This window comes from Chiloscyllium punctatum, chromosome 25 (assembly GCF_047496795.1).
Source record: "Chiloscyllium punctatum isolate Juve2018m chromosome 25, sChiPun1.3, whole genome shotgun sequence".
In the NCBI taxonomy this organism is placed as follows: Eukaryota; Metazoa; Chordata; class Chondrichthyes; order Orectolobiformes; family Hemiscylliidae; genus Chiloscyllium; species Chiloscyllium punctatum.
In genome coordinates this window covers 18,002,047-18,027,614 of record NC_092763.1, presented here as the reverse complement: position 1 = coordinate 18,027,614, position 25,568 = coordinate 18,002,047, and the positions used below count along the sequence as shown (strand labels likewise).

General features: G+C 40.9%; 1 protein-coding gene across 1 annotated transcript in view; it reads right to left on the bottom strand.

Annotated features, from left to right (window-relative positions):
- The window catches only part of LOC140495645 (transmembrane protein 182-like), a 47,065-nt gene extending 24,400 nt beyond the window's left edge, over positions 1–22,665 (bottom strand). Inside the window, exons 1-4 of the mRNA XM_072594640.1 lie at positions 22,436–22,665; positions 11,852–11,972; positions 10,632–10,724; positions 6,657–6,794 (exon numbers count right to left, since the gene is read on the bottom strand). Of these exons, the coding sequence (XP_072450741.1) occupies positions 6,657–6,794; positions 10,632–10,724; positions 11,852–11,972; positions 22,436–22,603 (520 nt within the window). The 5' untranslated portion in view covers positions 22,604–22,665. The remainder of the gene's footprint in view (positions 1–6,656; positions 6,795–10,631; positions 10,725–11,851; positions 11,973–22,435) is intronic.
- Between the last annotated feature and the right edge of the window lie 2,903 nt (positions 22,666–25,568).

Sequence of the window (25,568 nt, the reverse complement as noted above, 5' to 3'; positions counted from 1 at the left end):
TAAACCTACCTCAGGTATTCAGCGGTCTCTATTGTTCCAGCAGCAGTAGCAATGGGAGGAACCACAGCGAGGACCGGGGGCTGCTGGGAGGGTAAGTGACTGCTTTAAAAACTTACCTCGAGTGTCAGGGCCCTCCTGTTTAGCAACAGGAAGAGTGGGAGCAAGGACCAGCGGGCTGCCAGAAAGATAAATCAATGCTTTAAAAACTTACCTTGTGAATACGCAGCGCGCACGCTGAGCAGGAGTGGACACGAGACTGATGAGTAAGTGAAGTAGTATATTTGGGCGGTTGCATTACCCAAAGTACTACTTGGGTAGTGTCTCCCACCCACGCAAGTTCCTCCAAATAAAAAAAAGAGTTCTGTATACCGGATTGGTAAGTTAACTAGTTTTTTAAATTTTTCAATCGTCTCTTTTGGAATTTGGAATAGTGGGAATGGATGTTAGGGCAGTTGAATGTTTCTCCTGCAGAATGGGGGAGGCAAGGGTCACCAATAGTGTCCCTGCTGACTTCATCTGTGGGAAGTGCACCCAACTCCAGCTCCTCAGAAACCATATTAGGGAGCTGGAGCTGGATGAATTTTGGATCTTTCGGGAGGTGAAGGGAGTTATTGAGAGGAGTTACAGGGAGGCACAAGAAAAAAGCAGATGGATTACAGTGGGACTGAAAGGCAACCTTCAAACAGTGCAGGGATCCCTGTGGCTGTTCCCCTCAATAACAATTATACCATTTTGGAGACTGTTGGGGGGATAGCCTACAAGGGGTAAGCCTTGGGGTACAGGTTTCTGGTGAAAGTGAGCACTGCGTATGCTGGCGACTAGAGTTGTGAGTGCGGTGCTGGAAAAGCACAACAGGTCAGGCAGCAACCAAGGAACAGGAAAAACAACATTTCAGGTAAAAGCCCCTCATCATTCCTGATGAAAGGTTTTTGCCCGAAGCGTCATTTCTCCTGCTCCTCGGATTCTACAGGTCTCTGGCACAGAGTCTGTCCCAGTTGCTCAGAAGGGAGAGGGGAGAGGAGCAGAGCATTAGTCATTGGGGACTACATAGGTAGGGGGACAGCGTCCCAGGCACCAGGGTTCATGATGTCTTGGATCGTGTTTTCAGAATCCTTGAGAGGGATGGGAAGCAGCCCTAAGTCATGGTCCACATAGGCACCAATGACACAAGTAGCAAGAGAGATAAGGATTTAAGGCAGAAATTCACGGAGTTGGGATGGATGCTTAGAGCTAGAACAAACAGAGTTCTTATCTCTGGTTTGTTACCCGTACCACGTGCTAGCGAGGCAAGAAATAGGAAGAGAGAGGAGTTGAACACGTGGCTACAGGGATGGTGCAGCAGGGAGGGTTTTGGATACCTGGATAATTGGGGCTCTTTCTGGGGTAGGTGGAATCTCTACAAACAGGATGGTCTACACCTGAACTAGAGGGGTACCAATATCCTGGTGGGGGGGGGGGGGGGGGGGGGGGGGAGGTTTCCTAATGGACTTCGGGAGGGTTTAAATTAATTCAGCAAGGGGATGGGAACCTAAATTGTACTTCCAGTGTACGGGGGTTGAGAGTAGTGAGGTCACAATTAAGGTTTCAGAGTTGCAAGAGTTCACTGGCAAGATGGAAGGTGGTTTGAAGTGTGTCCAATTCAACGCCAGGAGCATCCAGAATAAGGTGGGAGAACTGGCAGCATGGGTTGGCACCTGAGACTTAGATGTTGTGGCCGTTTCAGAGACAAGGATAGAGCAGGGACAGGAATGGTTGTTGCAGGTTCTGGGAATTCGATTTTTCAGTAAGAACAGAGAAGATGGTAAAAGAGGGGGAGGTGTAGCATTGTTAGTCAAGGACAGCATTACAATGGCAGAAAGGAAGATTGAGGATTCGTCTACAGAAGACGCATGGGCTGAGGTTAGAAACATAAAAGGAGAAAGCACCCTGTTGGATGTTTTCCAAAGGCCTCCAAAAAGTTGCAGAGATGTAAAGGAAAGGATAGCAAAGATGGTTCTGAATAGAAGAGTAACAGGGTAGTTGTTTTGGGGGACTATAACTTTCCAAACATTGAGTGGAAATACTGTAGTTCAAGTATTTTAGATGGTCAGCTTTTGTCCAATGTGTGCAGGAGGATTTCCTGACACAGTATGTAGACAGGCCAACAAGGGGTGAGGCCACATTGGATGTGGTACTGGGTAATGAAGCCAGACATATGTTAGATTTGGTGATACTTTGGTTATGTTTACTTTAGCAATAGATAGGTACAGGTATGCACTGCAGGGTAAGAGTTATTGTTGGGGACAGGCAATTATGACGCAATTAGGCAAGATTTAGGATGCATAGGATGGGGAAGGAAACTGCAGGGGATGGACACAATTGAAATGTGAAGCTTATTCAAGGAACAACTACTGTGTATCCTGCTAACTATGAACCTATCAGACAGGGAGGAAGTAGTTGAGCGAGGGAGCCGTGTTTACCAAAGAAGTTGAATCTCTTGTCAAGAGAAAGAAGAAGACTTATGTTAGGATGAGATGTGAAAGTTCAGTTAGGGTATTTGAGAGTTCCAAGTTAGCCAGGAAAGACCTAAACAGAGAGCTATGAAGTGCCTGGAAGGGACACGAGAAGTCATTGGCGGATAGGATCAAGGAAAACCCTAAGGCTTTCTATAGGTATATCAGCAATAAAAGAATGACTAGAGTAAGATTAGGGCCAATCAAGGATAGTGGTGAGAAGTTGTGTGTGGAGCCCGTGGAGATAGGGGAAGCGCTAACTGAATATTTTTTGTCAGTCTTCACACTGGAAATAGACAGTGTTGTCAAGGAGAATACTAAGATACAGGCTGCTAGACTAGGCAGGATTGAGGTTCATAAGGACGAGGTGTTAGCAATTCTGGAAAGTGTGAAAATATACAAGTTCCCTGGGCCAAATGGGATTTATCCTAGGATTCTCTGGGAAGCCAGGGAGGAGATTGCAGAGCCTTTGGCTTTGATCTTTATGTCAGCATAGTCTACAGGAATAGTGCCAGAAGACTAGAGGATAGCAAATGTTGTCCCCTGTTCAAGAAGGGGAGTAGAGACAACCCTGGTAATTCAAGACCAGTGAGCCTTACTTCAGATTGTGGATAAAGTATTGGAAAAAGTTATAAGAGATAGGATTTATAATCATCTAGAAAGGAATAAGTTATTAGGGATAGTCAACATGGTTTTGTGAAGAGTAGGTCATGTCTCACAAACCATACTGAGTTCTTTGAGAAGGTAACCAAACAGGTAGATGAGGGTAAAGTGGTTGATGTGGTGTATATGGATTTCAGTCAGGCATTTGATATGATTCCCATGGTAGGCTATTACACAAAATACAGAGGCAGAGGATTGAGAGTGATTTAGCAGTTTTGGATCAGAAACTGGCTAGCTGAAAGAAGACAGAGGGTGGTGGTTGATGGGAAATGTTCATCCTGGAGTTCAGTTTTTATTGGTATACTGCAAGGATCTGTCTTGGGTCCACTGCTGTTTGTCATTTTTATACATGACCTGGATGAGGGTGTAGTAGGATGGGTTAGTAAATTTTCAGATGACACTAAGGTAGGTGGGGTTGTGAATAATGCTGAAGGATGTTTCAGGTTACAGAGGAACATTCATAAGCTGTCCAGCTGGGCTGGAAGGTGGCAAATGGAGTTTAATGCAGAAAAGTGTAAGGTGATTCACTTTGGAAGGAGCAACAGGAATGCAGAGTACTGGCCTAATGGTAAGATTCTTGGTAGCGTAGATGAGCAGAGGTCTCGGTAGATCCCTGAAAGTTGGCACCCATATGGATAGGGTTGTTAGTTTTTATTGGTAGAGGGATTGAATGTTAAAGGCATGAGGTCATGTTGCAGCTTTACAAAACTCTGGTGTGGCTGCACTTGAGTATTGCATAGAGCTCTGGTCACCACATTATAAAGAAGGGTGTGGAAGCTTTGGAAAGAGTTCAGAGGAGATTTACTAGGATGTTGTCTGGTATGGAGGGAAGATCTTGAGGAAAGGCTGAGGGACTTGAGGCTATTTTCTCTGTTCGAGAGAGAGAGGTTGAGAGGTGACTTAACTGAGACATGTAAAGTGATCAGAGGATTAGATCGGGTGGACAGCGAGAGACTTTTTCCTTGGATGGTGATGGCTAGCAGAAGAGGACATAGCTTTAAATTGAAGGGTGATAGATATAGGACAGATGTCAGAGGTAGTTTCTTTACTCAGAGAGTAGTAAGGGCGTGGAACGCCCTGCCTGCAACAGTAGTAGACTCGCCAACTTTAAGGGCATTTAAATGGCCATTGGATAAACATATGGATGAAAATGGAATAGTGTTGGTTAGATGGGCTTCAAATTGGTTCCACAGGTCAGCACAACATCGAGGGCCGAAAGGCCTGTACTGGCTAGGCCTCAACTGGATTATTGTTTCTGGTTCTGAGTGCTACACTTTAAGAAGGATGTGAAAACTTTAAAGAGAATAAAGTGAAGACTCCTGAGTGGTTTCAGTGCTGGAATTCACTGTTATTTGGATAAATTGTGATCATTATGCTTGGAGAATGATCGATGGTTGAGGGGAGAATTGATTGAAATTTTCAAATTGTTAATTCATTCACAGGACACGAGTGTCACTGGCTGGGCCAGCAGTTTCTGCCCATTCCTAATTGCCATTGAGAAGGTGCTGATGGAGCTACCTTCTTGAACTGTTGCAGCTTTTGGAGTTAGGGACAACCACAGAGCTCTTAGGAAGAGTCCCAGAACACAGCGACAGTGAAGGAAGTTTCCAAGTTGGGATTGTGTGGACCTTGCAGGGGAACCTACAAATGGTGGTGTCCCTATGCATCAGTTACATTTTGCCTTCCAGCTGGCAGAGGTTGTGGTTTTGGAAAGTGCTCAGAAAGGACCTTTAGTGAGTTGCTGCAGTGCATCTTGTAGATGGTGTACACTGTTGCCGCTATGTGTTAGTGGCTGAGAGAGTAAATTTTAGAAATTATGGATGGGTGCCAATGATGCATATCCTGGTACATCAAGCTTCTTGAGCACTGTTGGAGCAACACTCATCCAAGCAAGTGAAGAGTATTTTGTCACACTCCTGAGTTGTGCCTTGGACAGTCTTTGGGTGTCAGGAGTTGGTGATGCTTGTTGGAAGCATATTATTGGAAAAATATTTCCTTAAGGCATTGTTTTGCCCACTGCATGTGTAACTCCTAGAGTCTCACTGTTCAGTCACTTGTTTTTCCCTCCAAACAAATTATTTCACAAATCTCATTTCACAGAAAAATCAAAAGGGACTTGAAACATTAAGTCTGTTTCTGTCTCCACAGGCTCTGCCAGACCTGCTGAGTTTCTCAAGCATTTTCAGTTTTTAATTCAAATTCCCAACATTAGCATTGCCTTACTTTTATTTGTTTCCTATTTGGCTCACTGAAACTTTTCTGATCATCCTGAATTATTGCATTGAACAGGTTTTGTTCAAACAAACCAGTAATGCATGTAGACTCTGTTTCAAACACTGTTTCATTGGTTAGCTAACAATAACGTTATGGTATGCATAAATTGAATAATAGCATTAAAGCCACATACAAATCAAATTGCAAACTGGTTGTAAGAAATTTGAAGTAACTATTCAACATATTGATGTATAGCAGGCACACATGAGGCTCAGCAACAAGACAGTTGTAGATGCTATATTACAATGTAGATGCTATATTACAATGTAGATGAATGACATCCATAGATTTAGATACCAGTTTATAAACCAGTTTACCCAATCCCAGATGGGTCATCTGGCAAATACGTAAAGAGCAATAGAACAGAGTCTAAGGAAAAGCATCATGTATATGTTTGATGCACATGTTGATGAGAATATTGGAGTTAAAACAGGCTGAGAAAACAAGGAAAGCATCTCTTCAGACCTTCAACATTCTCTTCAAATTCTTTCCTATTTCCAAAAAGGAGTGGAGACAGAATGAATTACAAGTTGAAAGGTTGTGTTAACATTCTGATGTCTCACCCAAAAGGACACTTGATATTTGACCTCCTTTAGTAGGCTGTCTGCCCAAATGGATCTTATACAAATTTTGTGCTTGCCTGGCGCTAACATAATTTCAGCTTTCCTATATTTCTAGAAAGAAATTGTTTGAAAGAAGGGTCAACAAACATCTTTGCAACATTATAGCCAGGGCTTCACCTTTGAGTATGGATGGAGATGTCGAATTTACCTTAATGAATGACCATTAAAGGTTGGAAATCTCCTCGAAAACATTCACCTGAACTTAATGATGGTTCATTGGATCAATTGTTACCCTGTTCTGGTATCTCTTTCAAGATTAGCTGACTCAAAATAGATCAGTGATGTGCCTCAGTATAGCATGCAATTGTTCCGAGTTTGATTATGTGAGTTTGGTTACCATCAAAATTCACTGTACTTGATTAGTTAACCCTGGGTATGGACTCAGCAAAGTAAAAAAATGTATATTTTGCTGGAAAAGAAAGGTAAAGCATGGAACCAACACTTTAAAACAGTATTCAAAAATTCTTGTTACAAACATAGAAACTGAGGCATCACCTCTATCGCACTAAAATATTGGAGAGCAGTCTCTGAGTAAGGAAAACATTGTTCATTACCTTGTGAGATGCATACACCCTGTAATTATTATAGGTGAATAGCAACTTACCAGAAGCCAAAAGGAATCCACCTCCTAATTTGTAGAGTTTGGCATGAACAAATGGCACTGCACAAACCAGCAGAAATCCTCCCACAATTGCAGCAGCCACACCCAGTATTATAAATGCTGTCCAGAAACCTCGATACACTGTATAGGAGAGAATATGAAAATGAATTAATCCTGCTGTTCAATTAGACACATTCATTTAACACTACCTATCATTAGCTGATCTTTGATTGAATTGTTTTTGGAGAAATGTAAGAGTAAACTCTCTGTGTGCATCTCACATTTTCTATCATGCAATTTTCATTCTCTATTTTACTCCATTGTGCCATCTCCATGTTTTCATTCAGCACTTTTGCCCTGTTTCTCTCTGGTTTCCCCACATTCTCATTGGATGAAATCTTACAGAGGTGTTAGGAGTTGTGGTCACTGGCTGGGGAGCTGACAAAACCTCTGGGCTACCTCCTTTTGAGAAGGCCATTGTATCTTGAGCTACTCAGGAACTATGTGAGCTAGTGGGTGGTCCTTCCTCAGGATCAAAGGAGAAGAAGAAGCTTTGTCAGCCAGGACCTGCCAGCCTGTTGGAGGCTGGCATCTTTTCAGCACGCAGGAGGACTACCAGGGAATTGGGCTTTACAACACTTACATATTACTGTGAACTGAGGAGGAACACAAGTGGGCAATGGTAAAAGTGTCCTGGTGAGAACCATGTCAGAGCAATGGCCTAGTGGTATTATCACTGGACTGTTAATCGAGGTATCCAGGAATGGTCTGGGGACCTGGGTTCAAATCCCACCACGGTAGATGAGCATGAAACTGTCAGGAAAATCCCACTTGGTTCAGTAATGTCCTTTAGGAAAGGAAATTGGTTGACACTTAACTGCCCTCTGGGCAATTAGGGATGGGCAACAAATGTAAGTTTCGCCAGCAACACCCTCATCCCATGAACAAAAGAGAAGTTAGAGGTCATGAGGTTTTAGCAGGAAGGCAGGGGCATGTATCTTTCAGCATCTCTATCCTTCTCAAGGCAGGATCCTTTGTTCAGGCCTTCCAACGAGGCCCACTCTCCTCACCTCTCAGAAGCTGAAAGACAAAGCACAGTGGGAGTTTGGCTTCCTTCAGCACTGGGTTTCCTCCCACAGCTCAAAGGTGTGCAGTTCAGGTGGAGTGGACATGCTAAATTGCCCTGCAGTGTCCACGGATGAATAGATTAGGTGGATTAACCATGGGGAATACAGGGTGGGTGGGGGTGGTGGATCTGGGTGGGATGCTGTTTGATGGGCCAGTGTAGGCCCAATTGGCCAAATGACCTGCTTCCAAGTTGTAGGGATTCTATGATTCTAAGACTCATGGTGAACACCACATCAATGGCAGTGGGATGAGGCCTAAAGTGAGTTTCCATTCACTTGGTGGAAGGTCACAACAGCCATACAGGGGCCTTTCCACCATAAATGTCTTCAGGGTGGAGGCAGCAAGTTAGCTGAATGCCCACCCGATGTCACGCTGTCTGATTAAAATCTCTTGTTTTGAGGGAGTACACATTATCTGTTCTCTCTGACTCCCTGTAACTAATTTCTGCATGTCTCACCTTCCATTTGCCTCATATCTTATCATTGAATGAAAACTGACATGGGCCAGCATGACAACTGCGAGATATTCTGTGGTGTACTTCTCAAAACCTGTCCACTGTCTACAAAGCATAAGTCAGAAGTGCGATAAAATATATTGACTTGCCTGGATGGGTAAAGGTCTGACAACACACGAGAATCTCAATCTGTTCAGGACAGCGCAGCCCACTTCAGAAAACCCATTCCCATCTTTTACTGTTCACCCTCTTCACTACCAATGCTCAGTAGCAGCGGGCTGTAGCATCTACAAGATCCACAGCAACAGCTCACCAAAGCAATTTCTAAACACACAACCACTATCATCTAGAAATGAAAGGGCAGCACACATTATGGGAACACCATCATCTACAATGAACCCTCCAAGCTACACACCATTCTGATTTGGAACAAAATCACCATTCCTTTACTGTCACCAGATCAAAATTTTGGAACTCCCTCTCATAATATACATTTAACCTAAGGATTGTAGCAGCTCAAACAGACCTTAAAGAACAATTGTAGATGGGCAATTAACGCTGGTCTAAGGCAGTGATTCCTACATCCTGTCTCAGAAGTAAAATAAAATCTGCTTGCCTTTCACTTTACTTTTGCTTGTATCTATCTCTCACCGTCTCTTTGGACTGAATTGTCCCAATACATTGTTTCCGAGCTGTGAGGTGGAAGGGACGATAATGTAATATCAGGATAGAAGCACAGGTGCACTCACCACCAGAGAAGTTTCCCAGTAATAAGAAAGATAGTGGCTTTTCAGTTCATTAACTAAATAGGGAAACCTGACATATCGAGGGCAATTTTACCGTGATGCTGTGATTTTACTCCAGCCAGGATAACTCCTGCCCCAAGGAAGAGGCGGTGGCTTCCTAATGGCATCCTGAGTGAGGGAGCTTCTTTTGCAAAGACTCCACATCCAATGGAAGTGATACTGGTGACAATGGCTAGTCCACAGCTCAGAATCTTCCTGTCCCGTCCCTCTGTTTCTCAATGGGTGGTGGGGGCAACCTCAGAGTCAGTCAATGGTGTCACTGCCTCTCAACTGGCTGCTACTGCCCCAGCAACCACCCACAAAGACCTCAGGATTGGCATTTGGTTCTGGTATTAGTACCCATGGCATAACGATAAAGATTCTAGGCTTTTATGTCTTTTCTTTCCTCAAATATGTTCTGTTTTTTTTCTTGCGGTTGTAAGCCTTTAAGACGTAGAAGCAGAGGTAGGCCATTCAGCCCGTCCACTCCAGTAGTCAAAGAGATCATGGCCGATCTGATCATCCTCAACTTCATTTTCCTGCCTTTTCCACTTAGTTTCCTTACTGATTAAAATTCTGCCAGTATCAGTCTTGAATAAATGCAATGACCCAGCTTCAACAGCCCTCTATGGTAGTGAATTTCACAAATTCACTACTGTCTGAGAGAAGAAATTTCTCATCATATCTATCTTAAATAGGTGACTCCTTATTCTGAGATTATACCCTCTGGTCCTAGACTCTCCCACAAGAGGAAACAACCTCTCCATATAACCTTGTCAAGTCCCCTAATAATCTTGCGTGTGTCAATGAGGTGACCTCTTACTCTTCTATATTCCAATGAGTACAGACCAAGCTCTCCCCTTAAGATAGCATCCCAACACTTGGTATCAGCTGATTGAACCTACTCAGGTCTGCTTCCAATGCCAGGATATCTTTCTTAGATAAGGGATCAGAAATGTTCCCAGTATTCCACCTGTGGTCAGACTAGTGCCTTTTATAGTTTTAGCAGAACAATTCCATTCTTTTTGAAGTAAAGACCAATATTCCAATTTGCCTTCCCTATTACCCGCTGAACTTGGATGCTAGCTTTTCATGGTTCATGGATGAGGACTCCAAATCCCTCTGTTCTGTAGATTTCTGTGGTCTCTCTTTTTAAAGGCCATTCAGAGCTTCTTTTCTTCCTGCCAAAGTATCTCATCTTACATATAGATGGATCTAGGTGTGCCAGTGCATAGCTCCCTGAAAGTGGCATCACAAGTAGATGAGGTGGTCAAGTAGGCATAAGACATGCTTGAGGAATGGAAGAGGATTGTGAAAACTCAATGACCTTCAGAATACTGTAGGTGAATGAATGGATGAATCAACTACAAGGGTATTCACTAGAACATAGTGCAGCATAGTACAGGTCCCTCAGCCTTCGATGTTGTGCCACTAACCAATGAATTGGAGGAATAGACATTATCATGGACTTAATAGACCAAACAAGTTCCAAAGAACAACTGAACTCAGCCTCCCCTGGCAATATAGAAATTGTAAGAAAATATATATATATATAATTGCAAGTGAGAACCATGTACTGTTTCTTAAAGCTAATTATTTTTCAACACTTACCAGCAGTACTGTCATATGAAGATATAGGTCCCATTGCGATTGGAAAAGGGAAAAGATAGCCATGGACACAGTACTTGGATGGGGGTTGGTTTGCTGCACAATACAAGATATTAAGAAGTAAATCACATTCTCCAAAAACTGCTGCAGATTTGTGATGATGAAATAGATATTACTTAGCATGTGACTATTTTGTGCTTTGCTTAGATTAATTTGACCAAACCTTACTCATTAACTTAATGGGTTCTTGTGGTAGTGTTTTGACATGAACAACGTTGTAGACAAGATGTGACTATGTTACTCTGCAACAATGAAACCTGAAGGATAAAGTGGAGTGCATGGGTGCACCCAGACAGAAACCACAGTCCAATTAAAAAGTAATAGGACATTAGTTATAGGATGTCAGTTAAAAGAGGTGGTGCAGAAGAAAATTCTTGCTTCCAATTAGCCCCAGAATGAGGCAAATAGAGGATGTACCCTCTCTCAACCCAGCAGGCAGGTCACCCAGTTTCCCAGTCAGGAACCCAGCCACAGTTTTTAATTGCCAAGGGAGGATGGTAGTGAATTGTGGCCCTTAAGTGGCTGTTAATTGACATATTGAGGCCCTAATTTGTCACACATTGACAAGGTTACCAAAGGACCCTATTGTACAGCAGTAATTGCCAAGTTGATAAGGAAGTACTGAGCTTCTCGTCACCTTCTTTGCCTCTCCCAGGAAGGAAAGACTGTGCCAGTGAGTTCTCATGTTGTAATGACATGCGTTTATCCATCAACAATAAACAATTCTGTTGAAAAGATTTTGGCCTTAAATGCTTCCAGATGCTTCCTGAATTGATATTTCCAATATTTTCTGTTTTTATTTCAGATTCCCAGCATCTACAGCATTTTGCTTTAGTGTCACTAAATCACATTATATTGTTCCTCAAGTAATTGTTGAATGTAGAATTTGGAAGCTTTCACTTTTCCCCTACATTATCAGTGTCCACAGTTCCATAGTACAATGACATGCTTTGATACACCTAAATAAAGGTGATACACCAAGACAAAACAAGTTATCCCTTTTAAGGGTATAATTAGCTAATTGTGGAAAATCAAGCATGATCATTGACCACAATAGCTTCTATGTTTCAGTTGAAAATCCTTTTTTAGTACAATGTATAATGAAGATACACGTGGTGCACATGAACATCTGAAATTGATAACAGTGTGGTGGTATTACTTACTGAACCAGAAATTCCAGATACTATCATGGGAAATCCCTTCACTGAACCAGCAACGCCAAATGAAGCCCTCATGGTGAAATGTGATGGAGAATTCATCATTTCCTTCGAACGCTTGGCCACTCTACATGTCAACATAACATAAGACATCTCACAAATAGGTACTGGACAGGTAGGAAATCCAGTTCATAACCAAGATGCAAAAGAAAATCGCGTTCTTAGCATTTTAAGTTTAACGAATTTAAGCTTTAACCTGTTACATTTATATAACTTACATCAGCAATTAATAACCACTTAAGGACGTCATGCAGCAATAGCTATTATGACCCCAGTGGCTGGCAGTTCTGCTAACATACAGTGTGTGTGAAACAAAATGATGCAAAGGCTTAAATGGGAAAGAAGAGGGCTGTTCCCTTGTTCAAAGGCACTCTATATCTGACCAGGCCACAAAGCATTGCAGGAATGCCCGTTCAGAGCTTCATTCACTGCAGCTTAAATTGATAGTGTATTGGATAATAGCAACCGATACAACACTGCTTGTTTTATCTTACTATCCAAGACAAATCTCTACCCTGTAGAGTTCTGAATAAGATCATGTAATTAATAGGAGTTAAAGCATAAAAGATAAACAAATCCTCAGGGTCTTGTGGCGCAGTGGTAGTCTCTCCAATTCTGGGCCAGAAGATCTGGGATCAAGTCCCACTTGCATTGGATGTGTAGCATTACATGTCTGAACAGGTTGATTTAAAATAACTATTTTAAGGTTATTCTAACATGACGGTAGTGTCTCTACCTCTGAAACAGAAGACCCAGGTTCAAGTCCCAAATGGTCCAGATGTATAAGTCGAAAAGCATGATGCTGGAAAAGCACAGCAGGTCAGGCAGCATCCGAGGAGCAGGGAAGTTGACATTTCTTGCATAAACTCTTCATCAGGAATGTGTGGGGTTTGGGGGAAAGGGGACCGAGAGATAAATAGGAGAGTGGGAGTGGTGGTGGGGTTGATGTAGCTGGGAAGGCAATAGATAGATGGACAGTGATGGTGATGGGTTGGAGGGGAGGATAGAGCAGATAGGTGGCAAAGGAAGATGGATGGGTAGGACAGTTCAAGACATGGTGTCAAGTTGGAGGGTTGAATCTGGAATGAGGTGGGTGAGAGGAGATGAGGAAACTGGTGAAATGGAGAGTCCCAAGGTGGAAGATGAGGCATTCTTCCTCCAGACGTCAGGTGGCTTGGAATTGGTGGTGGAGCAGGCCCAGGACTTGCATGTCCTTGGTAGAGTGGGAGGGGGAGTTGAAGTGGTCGGCCACAGGGCGGTGGGGTTATTTGATGTGTGTGTCCCAGAGATGTTCCCTGAGATGTTCCATGAGTTGGCGACCTGTCTCCCCAATGTAGAGGAGACCACATTGAGAGTCCAAAGGTATATCATAACACAGCTTGATTTACAATATCTAAATACATCCTCAGGTGCAGGAAGTGACAAATTATGGGTAGTTCATAAGAACAGAAGAAATAAAAATTGAAATAGAAATCATTGCACCTGAAACCTATTCAGCTATTCAATAAAGACTTAGCAGATTGTTTACACTTGTACCTATACCCAAGCTATCCTCAAATTCCTTAATTCCCTTATAGCCCAAAAGACTATCAATCAGAATCTTGGATATACCCATTGACTGATTGTCCACAGGAATCTGGGTAGAGAATTCCAAAGGTTCATAGCTCTGAGTGAAGACATTTCTCCTCATCCCAGTCCTTGTCCTGACTCCATGGCTGCTCGAAACTCTCCAGCAAGGAGAAACATCTTCTCACCCTCTGCTTTCTGAAAACCTCACAGAATTTTACATGTCAATTAGATCATCTCCCATTCTTCTAAATGCCAAAGAATATAAGTCCACCTATTCCTTGTAGGACAGCCTCTCATGAACCTTACTTTAAACCTATATCTGTCTTGTGGTTAGAGGATCAAAGCAGTATAAAGTACTGCACAATGTCATCCCACCAAAGCCCCACGTAATTGCAGCAAGTCTTCCTTAATCTTACACAGTAGCTGCATTGCAATAAAGGTTGTGTATGAGTCTGAAAGGGTTAATGCTTGACTTCCTGCAATAAGAAGCAATCACCATGATGATATCATGGGGTATTTAGTAGGAGAGTAAAGTAAGAGTCTCATAGGAGATAGTGCTAAGACTAATTCCTCTCAAGAGTCTTTGCAATAATGGAAAGGCTGTTCTTATACCCTTTAAATTGTTACAGAATTACAATAAACTAGATCTTATTTACAGTACAAGGCTCTTCTCTTTAGGCCAGAAAGTGGTTACACTCATATACACAAATGTAAGAAATGAAAAACCCCTATATATAAAATAGATATGGATGGTGGCAGACACAACATGGTGACCAGCATGGGATCTGAAGATGTAATTTCACAGCACCAGTCCCAATGAGACAAACATATTGTAACCCAGAAATCTTCAGGGAGAGTAGATACTGCAAATTGATGATGACGACATTAGATTCCAAAAACTCTTGTGTCAGCACTTGGTGAAAAATTAAAATGCATATTACAATATGAGTTTCAGACTTGACAAACAGTGTATCAGAACAAAAGAACCTTACAGCTTCAAAATGGAGGTACAAGTTTCATTGCAAGGTAGTGGTCTGTGGGAACAGTCCTAAGCCTGAGTGAACAGACATCAGCCATTCTGTGAGTCAGAACGAAAAATCCCAGTACAAGAGGAAATGCCTGAAATGAGAAAGTAATTCAGGCTAAAAGGATGAGAACTTTAGAATTAAATTCCAGCTCAGAGTTGTATTGTTGCCGTAGTATGTGGATATAACTAGGTACAGCTAGAAAACAACTAGGAGAAAGTGAGGACTGCAAGATGCTGGATACCATGTCAGAAGTTAAACAGTAAACCTATTTCTGTGCACTGTTAGGAGTATAGTTAATGACATCAATGCCCGTCAAGGTGGTATATAGAACAACAGGCACATTTGAAGAGGTACCAGAAGAGGTATCAGGAATGAAGGGCTTATGCCCGAAATGTCGATTCTCCTGCTCCTCGGATGCTGTCTGACCTGCTGTGCTTTTCCAGCACCACACTCTCAGCAGCTAGAAAATGAAATGGTAATACCAAGGCCAAGAGAGAAACTTACATAATGTGGGAATGGAAAGCCTGGGAAACATGAACCCTGTGATTTTTAAAGAAGAATAAGTAATTATGGGTATTTTAATGAAATGAGTGACTCTGGTCTGAGACGGAACCTTTCAGGAGATCCCATTGCAGCTATGAAAGTGGGGGAATCCTCCGGGAAAGAGCAGAAAGATGCTCCAGAAGAGCAGGAAGGAACAGGAGAACCCTGATCACTGCAAAATCACAACCTTTAAAGATAAAATACTCAGTCTCATGAGAAAGCCATGGCACAAGAAAGTACAATGGCAGGAAAATTTAATTTTAGAGATCGCTAAAATAGAAAACAACAAATTGGCTCAGTGGTTAGCACAGCTGCCTTGCGGCACCAGGGACCCGAGTTCGATTCCAGCCTCGGATAACTTTCTGTGTGGAGTTTGCACATTCTCCCCGTATCTGTGTGGGTTTCCTCCCATAGTCCAAAGATGTGCAGGTCAAATGAATTGGCCATGCTAAACTGCCCATTGTGTTAGGTGCACTAGTCAGAGGGTGATGGGTCTGGGTGGGCTGTCCTTTGGAGGGTTGGTGTGGACTTATTGGGCCGAAGAGCCTGTTTCCACACTGTAGTGAATCTAATTTAATCTCATCTAAAACATTGGAGTGAACTATTCTTGAAGTATAGAACAATTTCTCAGCTAGATACCAAGTGAGAAGTTGAACAGTAAATCCATTTCTGTGCACCATTAGGAGTATAGTTAATGATGTCAATGCTCGTCAAGGTGGTAAATAGAACAACAAGTACATTTGAAGAGGTACCAAAAGCCTTTTCCAAATATTTTAATCTCAAAACCAATCAAAATTCTTAAAAGGATAAAATTTCATAGAAAAATGCAACATGTAGGGGAATCCATAGAAGATTTCATTAGTGAATTAGAGAGGAGCTGTGATAATGGTGTCTTAAAGTCAGACTTGACTCTAGAGAAAAGCCTTCAGATGTTGGGGGTGAATCAGGTTTGGAAACAACATAGCACAAAGATAAGGTGAGAAGGTACATTTGGTACAGGAGATCTTTGGAATCTATTCAATTCTTATGGTGTCGAACCTCTAAAGATAAATGCAAGAAGTTGATACAGTGGGGAGTGGGACAGACACCAAGCATTTGTCAATCTTTGCCAATAATATGGAGTAAAGAAAAGAAATGCAGGCATAAACTGAGCCCAGATATTAAAGCCAAAGTTTTTTTTTACTGTTGAATAGTAATAAGAAATTGTGCTTAAATAAAGAAAAACAAAAGACTAAAGAACGTCCCACACAAAGCAGTAAATTGGTTAGAAGTTCAATGTTTTCTCAGGGGAAATCAGTGACCCACTCCAAAAATCTTAACACTGGCATTATATCAATATGCATCTCACAAATTTCAAATCAACACAGGAGCAAGAGCCATAATCTTATCAGACAATGAGCCTTGATTGATAAAGCAGTGTTTACGGCTGACAGATTACTGCTCTTGCTTAGTGGCAAGCTTCTTGAGTGTTATTGGAGCTGCACTCATCCAGGCAAGTGTGGACTACTTCACCACACTTCTGACTTATGCCTTGTAGACAGTGGACAGACCATTGCAGTGAGGAGGTGAGTTACATACTGCTAGATTCCTAGCCTCTGAGCTGCTCTTGTAGTCGCAGTAGTTATATGGCTAGTCCAGTTCTGCATCTTGAAAAGCACAGCCGGTCAGGCACCACACGCTTTGACTCTGATCTCCAGCATCAGCAGTCCTCACTTTCTCCCACTTCAGCATCTTGTCATTGGTAACACTCAAGGTGTTGACAGAAGGGGATTTCCACCAAGGTAACACATGGGTGATGATTAGATTCTCTTTTGTTGCAGATTTTCATTGCTAGAGTATTGTCCAGGTCTTGCTACATTTAGAAATGGACCTCTTCAATCATAACTGAACATCCCCACTTCTCACTTTATGATGATGAAGCAGCTGAAGATTATGTTAAAAAGAAAAGCACACATCCCTTTCAAATCCAGAGATTTCAAAGTTCTGGCAAGAGTCTCCAACTGTTATGATCCAAGCTGAAATTATGAGTGGACAAAGGCAGATTGCAGACTGAAATCTGGATTGATAATTTTTTTAAAATGGTTTTAACAAAGTGAACATTTACTGGAATAAAAGTGGATACTGCTGCAGATTTGTTTTTAATGAACATTCTTTGTGCAAAGAAATCCCAACAGCACTCCCTCACAGTACTCACATTGGAGAGATTTCCTTTTTCTATCACAACCTCGTTCAACTGCGGCTTCAATTCTCCCATCTTGACAATGTGATAGCATCTTAGTTGAGTCTTCATACAACTAAGCTTAAATATTTTCAGCTTTAACCAACCACTTCTGGTCTGGAACTTACAAACTAAACTCCTTACCCTGAGGTAACCAGTTTCTTAACACTTCTAAGTTATCCTCTTTCTTCGGGAGCCACAGCCTTACACATTCCAGCTACAGCCAACACTTTCAAAAAAAAACCTCTCCAAACTTAAACTAAAGTGCTTTCCTAAGCTGCAGGTGTTTCCTGTAAGCTAACAAAAAAGACCCTCTGCAACCTTCTTACTGTAATCTATTATACTATACTATTTATTTTATTTGTCCGTAAAAATTATCCCAACTAAACAAATTCCCGCTGGTCTCCAAAAGCTCTCTTTCAAGCATTTATTTAAATAAATCCCTGTGGTTACAGAAATACCAGTTAACTATTAAACCCCTCCCTTGACACAGATCAAGCCCAATGCAACAAGTTCAAAATCCAATCTTCAAAATAATTTACAATAAAGCATATAGAAACCACAATTTTATTTTCAAGATTTTTGACAATAGACCAGTAGGTGATTATCCTTGCCACCCTTAAGCTTCCAAAGAATTCATACACTTTGAAGAGACAGATGTCAGTATATAACAATAAAGACATAATAACTCCTCTGTGGTCAGTCAAGTAAGCAAGGAATGGGATCTTGTGCAGGACAAGGGGGAACAAAGGAATAAAGTTTTAGCTGTTAATCTGGGACACTTACGGAACAAGTCACTTTAGTGAAGTGTGGTGACTCAGTTCCTTTGTGTTTCATATTGCACAGCTTTACATCTGCGACGCATTTTTGATCCTGATAATGCTTATGTTACCAAGCTGCTTTTTCAAACCCTAGAGGTTCTTTCACACGAACCTGGCATCTCACCATCTCCATGTGCTGTTTTCAAATGAAGTGTTCCCATTAGAGACACAGCACACTAAGTTTTTTTGTGTGCCTTAAAGCTGTCTAAAGTGTAAATGAAGAATGGAACATGCAGTTTTCCAACATTCAAAGTTTCAGCTCTCCCTATCGACAGGACAAATTACCTTCTAAGGCAATGTTATTTTGTATACTTTACAGTTATGTCACTGGCACTTCATGAGCAATAAGGATTTAGTATATCAATGTCACATTTCAACTTACAATTGGACCGGTAAAAAGAAATTGGTTCAGACAATAGTGGGGATACAAGATTAATTGGGATCTTTTCTTCACTAGAAGGATAATATAGGATTTGATGAGGGGTAAGAGGTGTTAAAACATGTCAGAGAATAAAAGCTGGTTGGCTCAAGCCAGCCACTAAATGGCTGCTGTGTCTAATAAGAAACATTTGTTTGGATGTCTGGATTTACAAAGTAATTTTCCAGTTAGTTGGTAATTATCATGATTTGAACTTGCCTGCGGGACCTGAACCTGTCAATTAACTGCAAGTATAGCACACTCGAGCACTGATTAGACACAGGTTTCCTGGACATCGAGCTGTGGCCTACACTCACTCTCCCACTGAGACTGTGGAGTATAATACTATCGTTGGGAGTGGAAGGATGTCTGCATGATCTAAAGAGAAAGTGACTATATTCTCTGACCAGATGATACCAGATGGAGAAGGAAGCGAAGAGGTGGGAAGGAGTCCACAAAGGTATCTAATGGAGAAACGTGAAGCAGGCAATGATTGAGGTGAAGACAGGCAAAACACTGGGCATTACTCCAGTACCACAAAATATACAACTTAACTTACACACGCTCTTTCACACACACTCTTTCACACACACACACACACACACAAAACAAGCTGTAACACGACATGACTATAGAAAATTCATATGTGGAGTTTGGGTAAATTGGAAAGAACAGCAGTCATTCATTGGTGAGATAGTAATGAGATTTAGTACATGGTTTAGATTGGAGGGGTTATTTATGAAACACGATTTATAATTATTCTCAAAAAGGATTTAAATAAATAGTTGAGTATTAAATGTATATGAGGAAAGGACAAGGGAACTAAATTAAGTGGATACTTTTCCAGGGAATGGCATTCACCTCATTAACTACATGGCCTCTTCTGTAATGCCCTTCATATTATTGCTAGCTTAGTGCCATATCACATGAATAACATAAAATTATCTTTTCATTTTAGATATCAAGTTATCAGAATACAGGCTAGCAATATCATTATAAAACTAATTGGCTTTTGATGTGCTTTCTCCGTGGGGATTAAACCCAATGTTCAGGTCAAGTCATACTAAAGGATTGGGAAAATCAAACTCTTTCAAGGGGAATGTCTGTGGGTGGAGGATAATAATGAAAGAGATTAGTGTCCTTGATAAGGTGGAAGTGAAAATAGAGAGAAAGAAAGATCTCTCTAAGCTGCAGGACCAAGCAGGTGTGCAGCAAGGTGGAAGTTGTTACATCAGCCATAGGTATTTGGAACCTTCAATTTACTGTACAGTTGACAGGTATGCCTAAATGAAGTAGCCACACACTAGTGAAAGAAATTAGGAGATATTATAATGTGGTGGTCAATATTCTCACTGGATGTTGAGAGGGTATTGTTATTGATTGTAATGTTGCTTCAGTTGAGGTAAACATCTCTGAACATGGATAAAACACTGAAGAAAATATTCCCTCCCAAGCATGATGACTCAGTTCTATCAACATGGGCAACTGTTACTGAAATGTAAGGCCTCATTTTCTAATTGAGCAGTTGTATAACTCTAGTCTAAGTAACAATAATATATTTCTGAAGAGCTGAGAGCTCCATCGAGAATTAAGGAATGGTTGGGAAGTATTGCCAGGAATGACCAGTCTTCATCTGATTATTAGTTAGATAAAGAGAGCAGGGGCATGGGTAGTTATTCACATTGGAGCTTGAAACCAGTGTTCCACAAGGTTTATGATGATTTGGACCTTGGGAAAAGCAAGTCAGTTATTAGAATTCGCAGTGTGGATTATAGTTAACACTGATGAATGAAGGTGCATAAGTCAGGAAGACATTAGAAAGCTTGAAGATGAAGCAATTAAGTGACAAATAAACTTTAACATAGGTAAGATGTGAGATGATGTATGTTGATCAGAAAAAACAGAAACATCATCTGCAATTTAGAAAGCAAGAAGCTAAATGGAAAAGAGCAAAGAGCTCTAGGGATACTGGAGAACAAACAGTAAAACGACGGGCAAAGTAATTCAAATGTTAAAGTAATTGATGTAGTTCTAGGAATGTAGATTTCAAACTTAGTGATAGCATCCACTGGACCTTGGTCAGGCTCACACTTATGTTACTGTGTACAATGATCCTCTTCACATTATAGAAATGACATAGAAATATTGGAAAAAGTGCAAAATAAATTGACAAAGGTTGTACCAGAACTTTGCACTTACCATGAAAGATTGAACAGATAAAGCAAAATGATGACCTAAAGGAGGTCTTTAAAATCAGGAATGGGTTGGATGGAGTAGATATGGACTGCATGTTTCCACTTGTGGAAGGTTTTAAAAACCAGAAGGCATGAACAAAAAAAAAGACTCAAACATCCAATTGGGAATGAGATATCTTGAAGAAAGGATGAAAAACGTTACCTCAGGAAGAGGTTGAGGCAAATAATTTAAATGTTTTGAAAAGTGAAATTGGATGAGCACATCAGAGAACAAGGAATAAAAAGGTATGCTGAGAGGCTGGGTGTGAGGAGAATCATGGGGATAGAAACACCAGCACAGATTTGTTGGTCTAAATGGTCTGGTTCTGTACTGTACATTCTATATAAATTGTACTCAGTTTATGCATTAGGCTGTACATATTTCAGGAAAGGAGTCCAGATGTAACAGTGCAATTCACATTTGGCACTCATCTCAAAACCATTTTGTTCCACTGCAGCTGCGATCTCTAGTTTGTGGAGCTAATTTTCAATCTTTGGAAGCCATTCATGGTTTCCAGTTTCCAAAACAACAAATGAAGCCCAATTAAAAATCTACTCAAAATTAGGAGATGTATCAACTTACCTAAAAAAATTAGCTTGGGTTTGTTTACACCAAATATGTTTTGACCAATGTCTCAGCTGCTTTCAGTAGCTCTACATCTGGTCAAGTACTTTCACAAGAACAGAGAGAGTGTGGTTACTGTGTTTATTGACAATTCTTGTCATGACCTTATATTACGTAATCTGCTAGAATACCATCTATCAATCTGGAGAATTAACAATGAGTTAGTAACAATTAAACTGCAGTTATAACATCTTTATGTTGCAATCAGTGTTACATTAGCTTGTTGCTACTGAAACTACAGAGGAGATTGACATATCTATTTTCTTATATCTCAAATGCATTCTTATTGCATTATGTTTTACATGCTATAATAATTAAGTTATGAAACAGTTATCCAGATCTCAGAAAAGAAAGATGAACCCCTCTATGGCAGCCTGGGGTAGGCATGCACAAGTAGTAGACTCGCCAACTTTACTGGCATTTAAATGGTCGTTTAATAAACAAATGGCTGAAAATGGAATAGTGTTGGATATTTGGGTTCCACAGGTCGGTGCAACATTGGGGGCTGATGGGCCTGTACTGTGCTGTAATGTACTATGTTCTCTGTTTCTAAGTCTATCTTTTCTCAATCCCTTGCTAACATCTTGCTTAACCATTCTTACAACACTTTAGAAGTTTTTCCCAACTGTGCTTACTCATCACATTTTTAAAAAATTGTTGAGTGCTTGAATATTTTTGTTACACGTCTTTAAACTATTTGTCTTCAGGAAACTGAAAACAAAATCACAGCTTCCAGTTTGAGAGAACATTTTTGCCAATGGTAGACCACAGTACAATTCCTATCTTAATACTGAACAAAACACTGGGAGCAAAAAGTTCAGATCACAATCATTTACTGAAGTAAAGATCAGATTTGTGAGCCATCAGTTTAGGATACACCATAATGGTGTTCAAAGTGGCCATCTCTGGTTGTGCGGGAATATGAAAGTGAAGTTGACTTACCCCATTGCACCATTCCACAATTCTAGTCCCACCTCCCTCTCTGTACTTTGTAAAAGCTGTCGTGACTGTGCTGCCTAACCATTCTGCTCAGCAACGTTAAACAAATTGAAAACGGAAAACCTCAAAACTCACCGGTGTGGCACCTATAGGCCTGGACTTAGCATTCTTGGCGTGGTGTTCATACACTTCACAATTCTCTGTTGCTAAGAGCCAGTAATCCGTCCCAAATGCCACCAAAAACAGGAGTAGCCCAATAGCTCCGATAAGTCCTGCTACAAAGGCAATTACACCGACTTTCATGATCAAACTAAAGTTTGTGCATTGAGTAATGTTTTTAACTAGACGCTCTTTCTCAGCATGTATGTGAGAATGAGGTGGCTATTTTAAGAGACAGATCAAATTATTCAGTATCTGGTGTGCGTTTCACAGGGGTATGGCCCAATATATTTTAAAATAGATGACCTTGCTAGATAAACATTTGACAATTAAAAAAAAGGGATTACTTTGTCTAATATATATAATATGGCAGAAATGCTTCTTTCAAAGTTCATTCTGTAGAGGTATTTTGGAAACTGGAGGCAACAACATTGAGGAAAACTGGTATGGGTTATATAGAATGGAATCTTTCATGAATACCAGTGCTGCAAGCCAGCTATCTGGTTCCCATGTGTGATGGATCATCGCGAAAAATTCCAGCATAGCAAATGCTTCAGATAACGGTCACCATACCCTAAGATTTCACATGAGAGTGTAACTTATATGAAGGGTAATAGGAATACTAAGGCAGCCTAAACTAAAGGCTGGGAGTGTTTAGGAGTTGCATTACTCAATGAATGTCTAACAGATTCATTTCAAATTCCTTTCTCTGTTGCTTGATTGGAGGACACAGTTAATTTAGCCTATGTGAAATTTCCTACCTTTTAAAATAGAGAGAAAATTTAGAGAATAGAATCCCTACAGTGTGGAAACAGGCCATTTGGCCCAAAAGGTCCACACCGACTCTCTGAAGATCACCCAGACTCATACCCTGATGCTCACCCTGCGTTTCCTATGGCTAATCTACCTAACCTACACATCCCTGAACACTATGGCCAATCTGCCTTGATCTGCACATCTTTAGACAGTGGGAGGAAACCAGAGTAACTGGAGGAAACCTATGCAGGCACAGAATGTGCAAACTCCTTATAATCACCTGAGGACAGAATTGAACCTGGTTTCCTGGTGCTATGAGGCAGGGGTGCTAGCCACTGAGCCAAATTAGTATAAGTGTACTCCTACAGTTTTCCTACAATAAGACGGCTCATAATGTTTTGCCAGATTAAGTCGCTAACAAGGAAAGCTCAATCAACAGCAAAACCAGCCAGTCCCAAAACATGCTTACAGAATCCAGAAGGAAATTGTGTTCCTTGAATGTAGGATGAGCACAGAGAAGGAGACAATTGTGTTTTCTTTATGCATTCATGGGATGAGGGCATCACTGGCTAGGCCAGCATTTATCACCCTTCCCTAATTGTTCAAAGGGCAGTTAAGAGTCAACCATATTGCTGTGGGACTGGAGACAATATAGACCAGGTGAGGATGGCAGTTTCCTTTCCTAAAGGACACCAGTGAACGAGATGGGTATTTCCAACAATGGACAATGGTTTCATGGTCATCATCACACTCATAGTTCCAGATTTTGAATGAATTTTAATTCCACCATCTGCCTTGGCAGGATTCAAACCCAGGTCCCCAGAACAGCCCAGTGATAACACCACCAGGTCACTGCCTCCATATATGTTTGTGAGGAATCGGGAAAACATGATTGCAGCTGAGATTAGTTCTCAAAGAGTCTGCATATGAATGCTTCGGGATGATTAGGTTTAGAACAGGACATGATCCTAGGAGATTTTGTTTAATGCCTCATAGGGTTTTTGAAGGCAAGAGACATTTTCTACTCTGGTTACTGTTAAGTACTCCCGTCTGTTTGACTCTACTTGTTAGGACTATAGCAAATACATGAAAAAATACAGCTTCTGAATTGCCAGAGTAATGTGATGGATGTACAATTTCAGTTAGTTTGACAGAAAACTACTCCAAATGTTGAAACAACTAATCCAAAGACAGAATACTGCATAATGTTTTCAAGTTGGACTGCTACACCAGTTGCATTCCAAAACATTTGGTAAAGAAAAAGAGCAATGCAGTGCCTGTCTTTTTAGTAACAGACTTAAAAAAATATGATATCCAAGATGAGTGTCTACACTTCCAACAGGAAAGGTGCCATTTGTAATCTTGGTAAAGGGATGGTTGTCACTCAATTAATGCTCACCGCAGTATGATGTGAATCCATGGTCAATGCTGTTTTGGATGCCTGTCTTGCCGTTTTCACACACCAGATCATGTGGTCTTCGCCCTGTACAACTCATCGTGATGTTTAAACAGCATGAAGACAGCCCACCAGCATGACATCAAAGCATCATGAGCTATGCACGTTTATAGAACAGTTGCTCAAAGAATCTTCTGGTAACAGATTGAATTATATATGGCTATGGAACTTCCAGTCATTGACCCAAAATTTCAAGAGTCTGCAGAAAATATCTGACTGGTGCTAAAATGCATTTTGTTCATTTGATGGTCTGTGGTAGAATAGGGCGATTCAAACAAATGTAGGCAGTATGGTTTCTGATTGTAACAAATTAATGTAAAAATCTCAAATAGATAAACTTTCTCTTTTCTAAAGGATATGAAGCAATTCTGTTCACTCTCTACTGATAAGCATCATCCTTCAGTTCTTACAAATCAAAATTTCTTCAGCTTGTTTTCCAGTTTGTGTATATACTTTTTTTTTTAAAAAAATGAGAAGATCTAACTTGAAGTTAATTTGCCTTATCATTTTGCAAGTTTATTAATGTCACCCTGTATTTTGGTGCATGTTGAATTAACGACAGCCCCCGGTTCGATGTTCCCCACAAATTTTGACATTATATTTCCACTTCCTGAGCCCAAATTATTAATTCAAATGGTGAATAATAATGATGCTTGGGGAAAATTATTTCTCACTATTGACTACCTTCAATCACCATTTTGCTTTTTAGTTTGTAACCAGACTACTAATTGTCTCCTGCCTTTACATTCTGACCTTCATCATAAGTCTACCTTGGTAAAAATGTTTTGGTTTGAAAATCTAAATGTATTAGCAAAATGTTAACTGTACAGACCACAGAGAGGCTAACTGAAACAACAGGGAACTATAACATAGGCCATAAGTCCCAATGATTAGCTC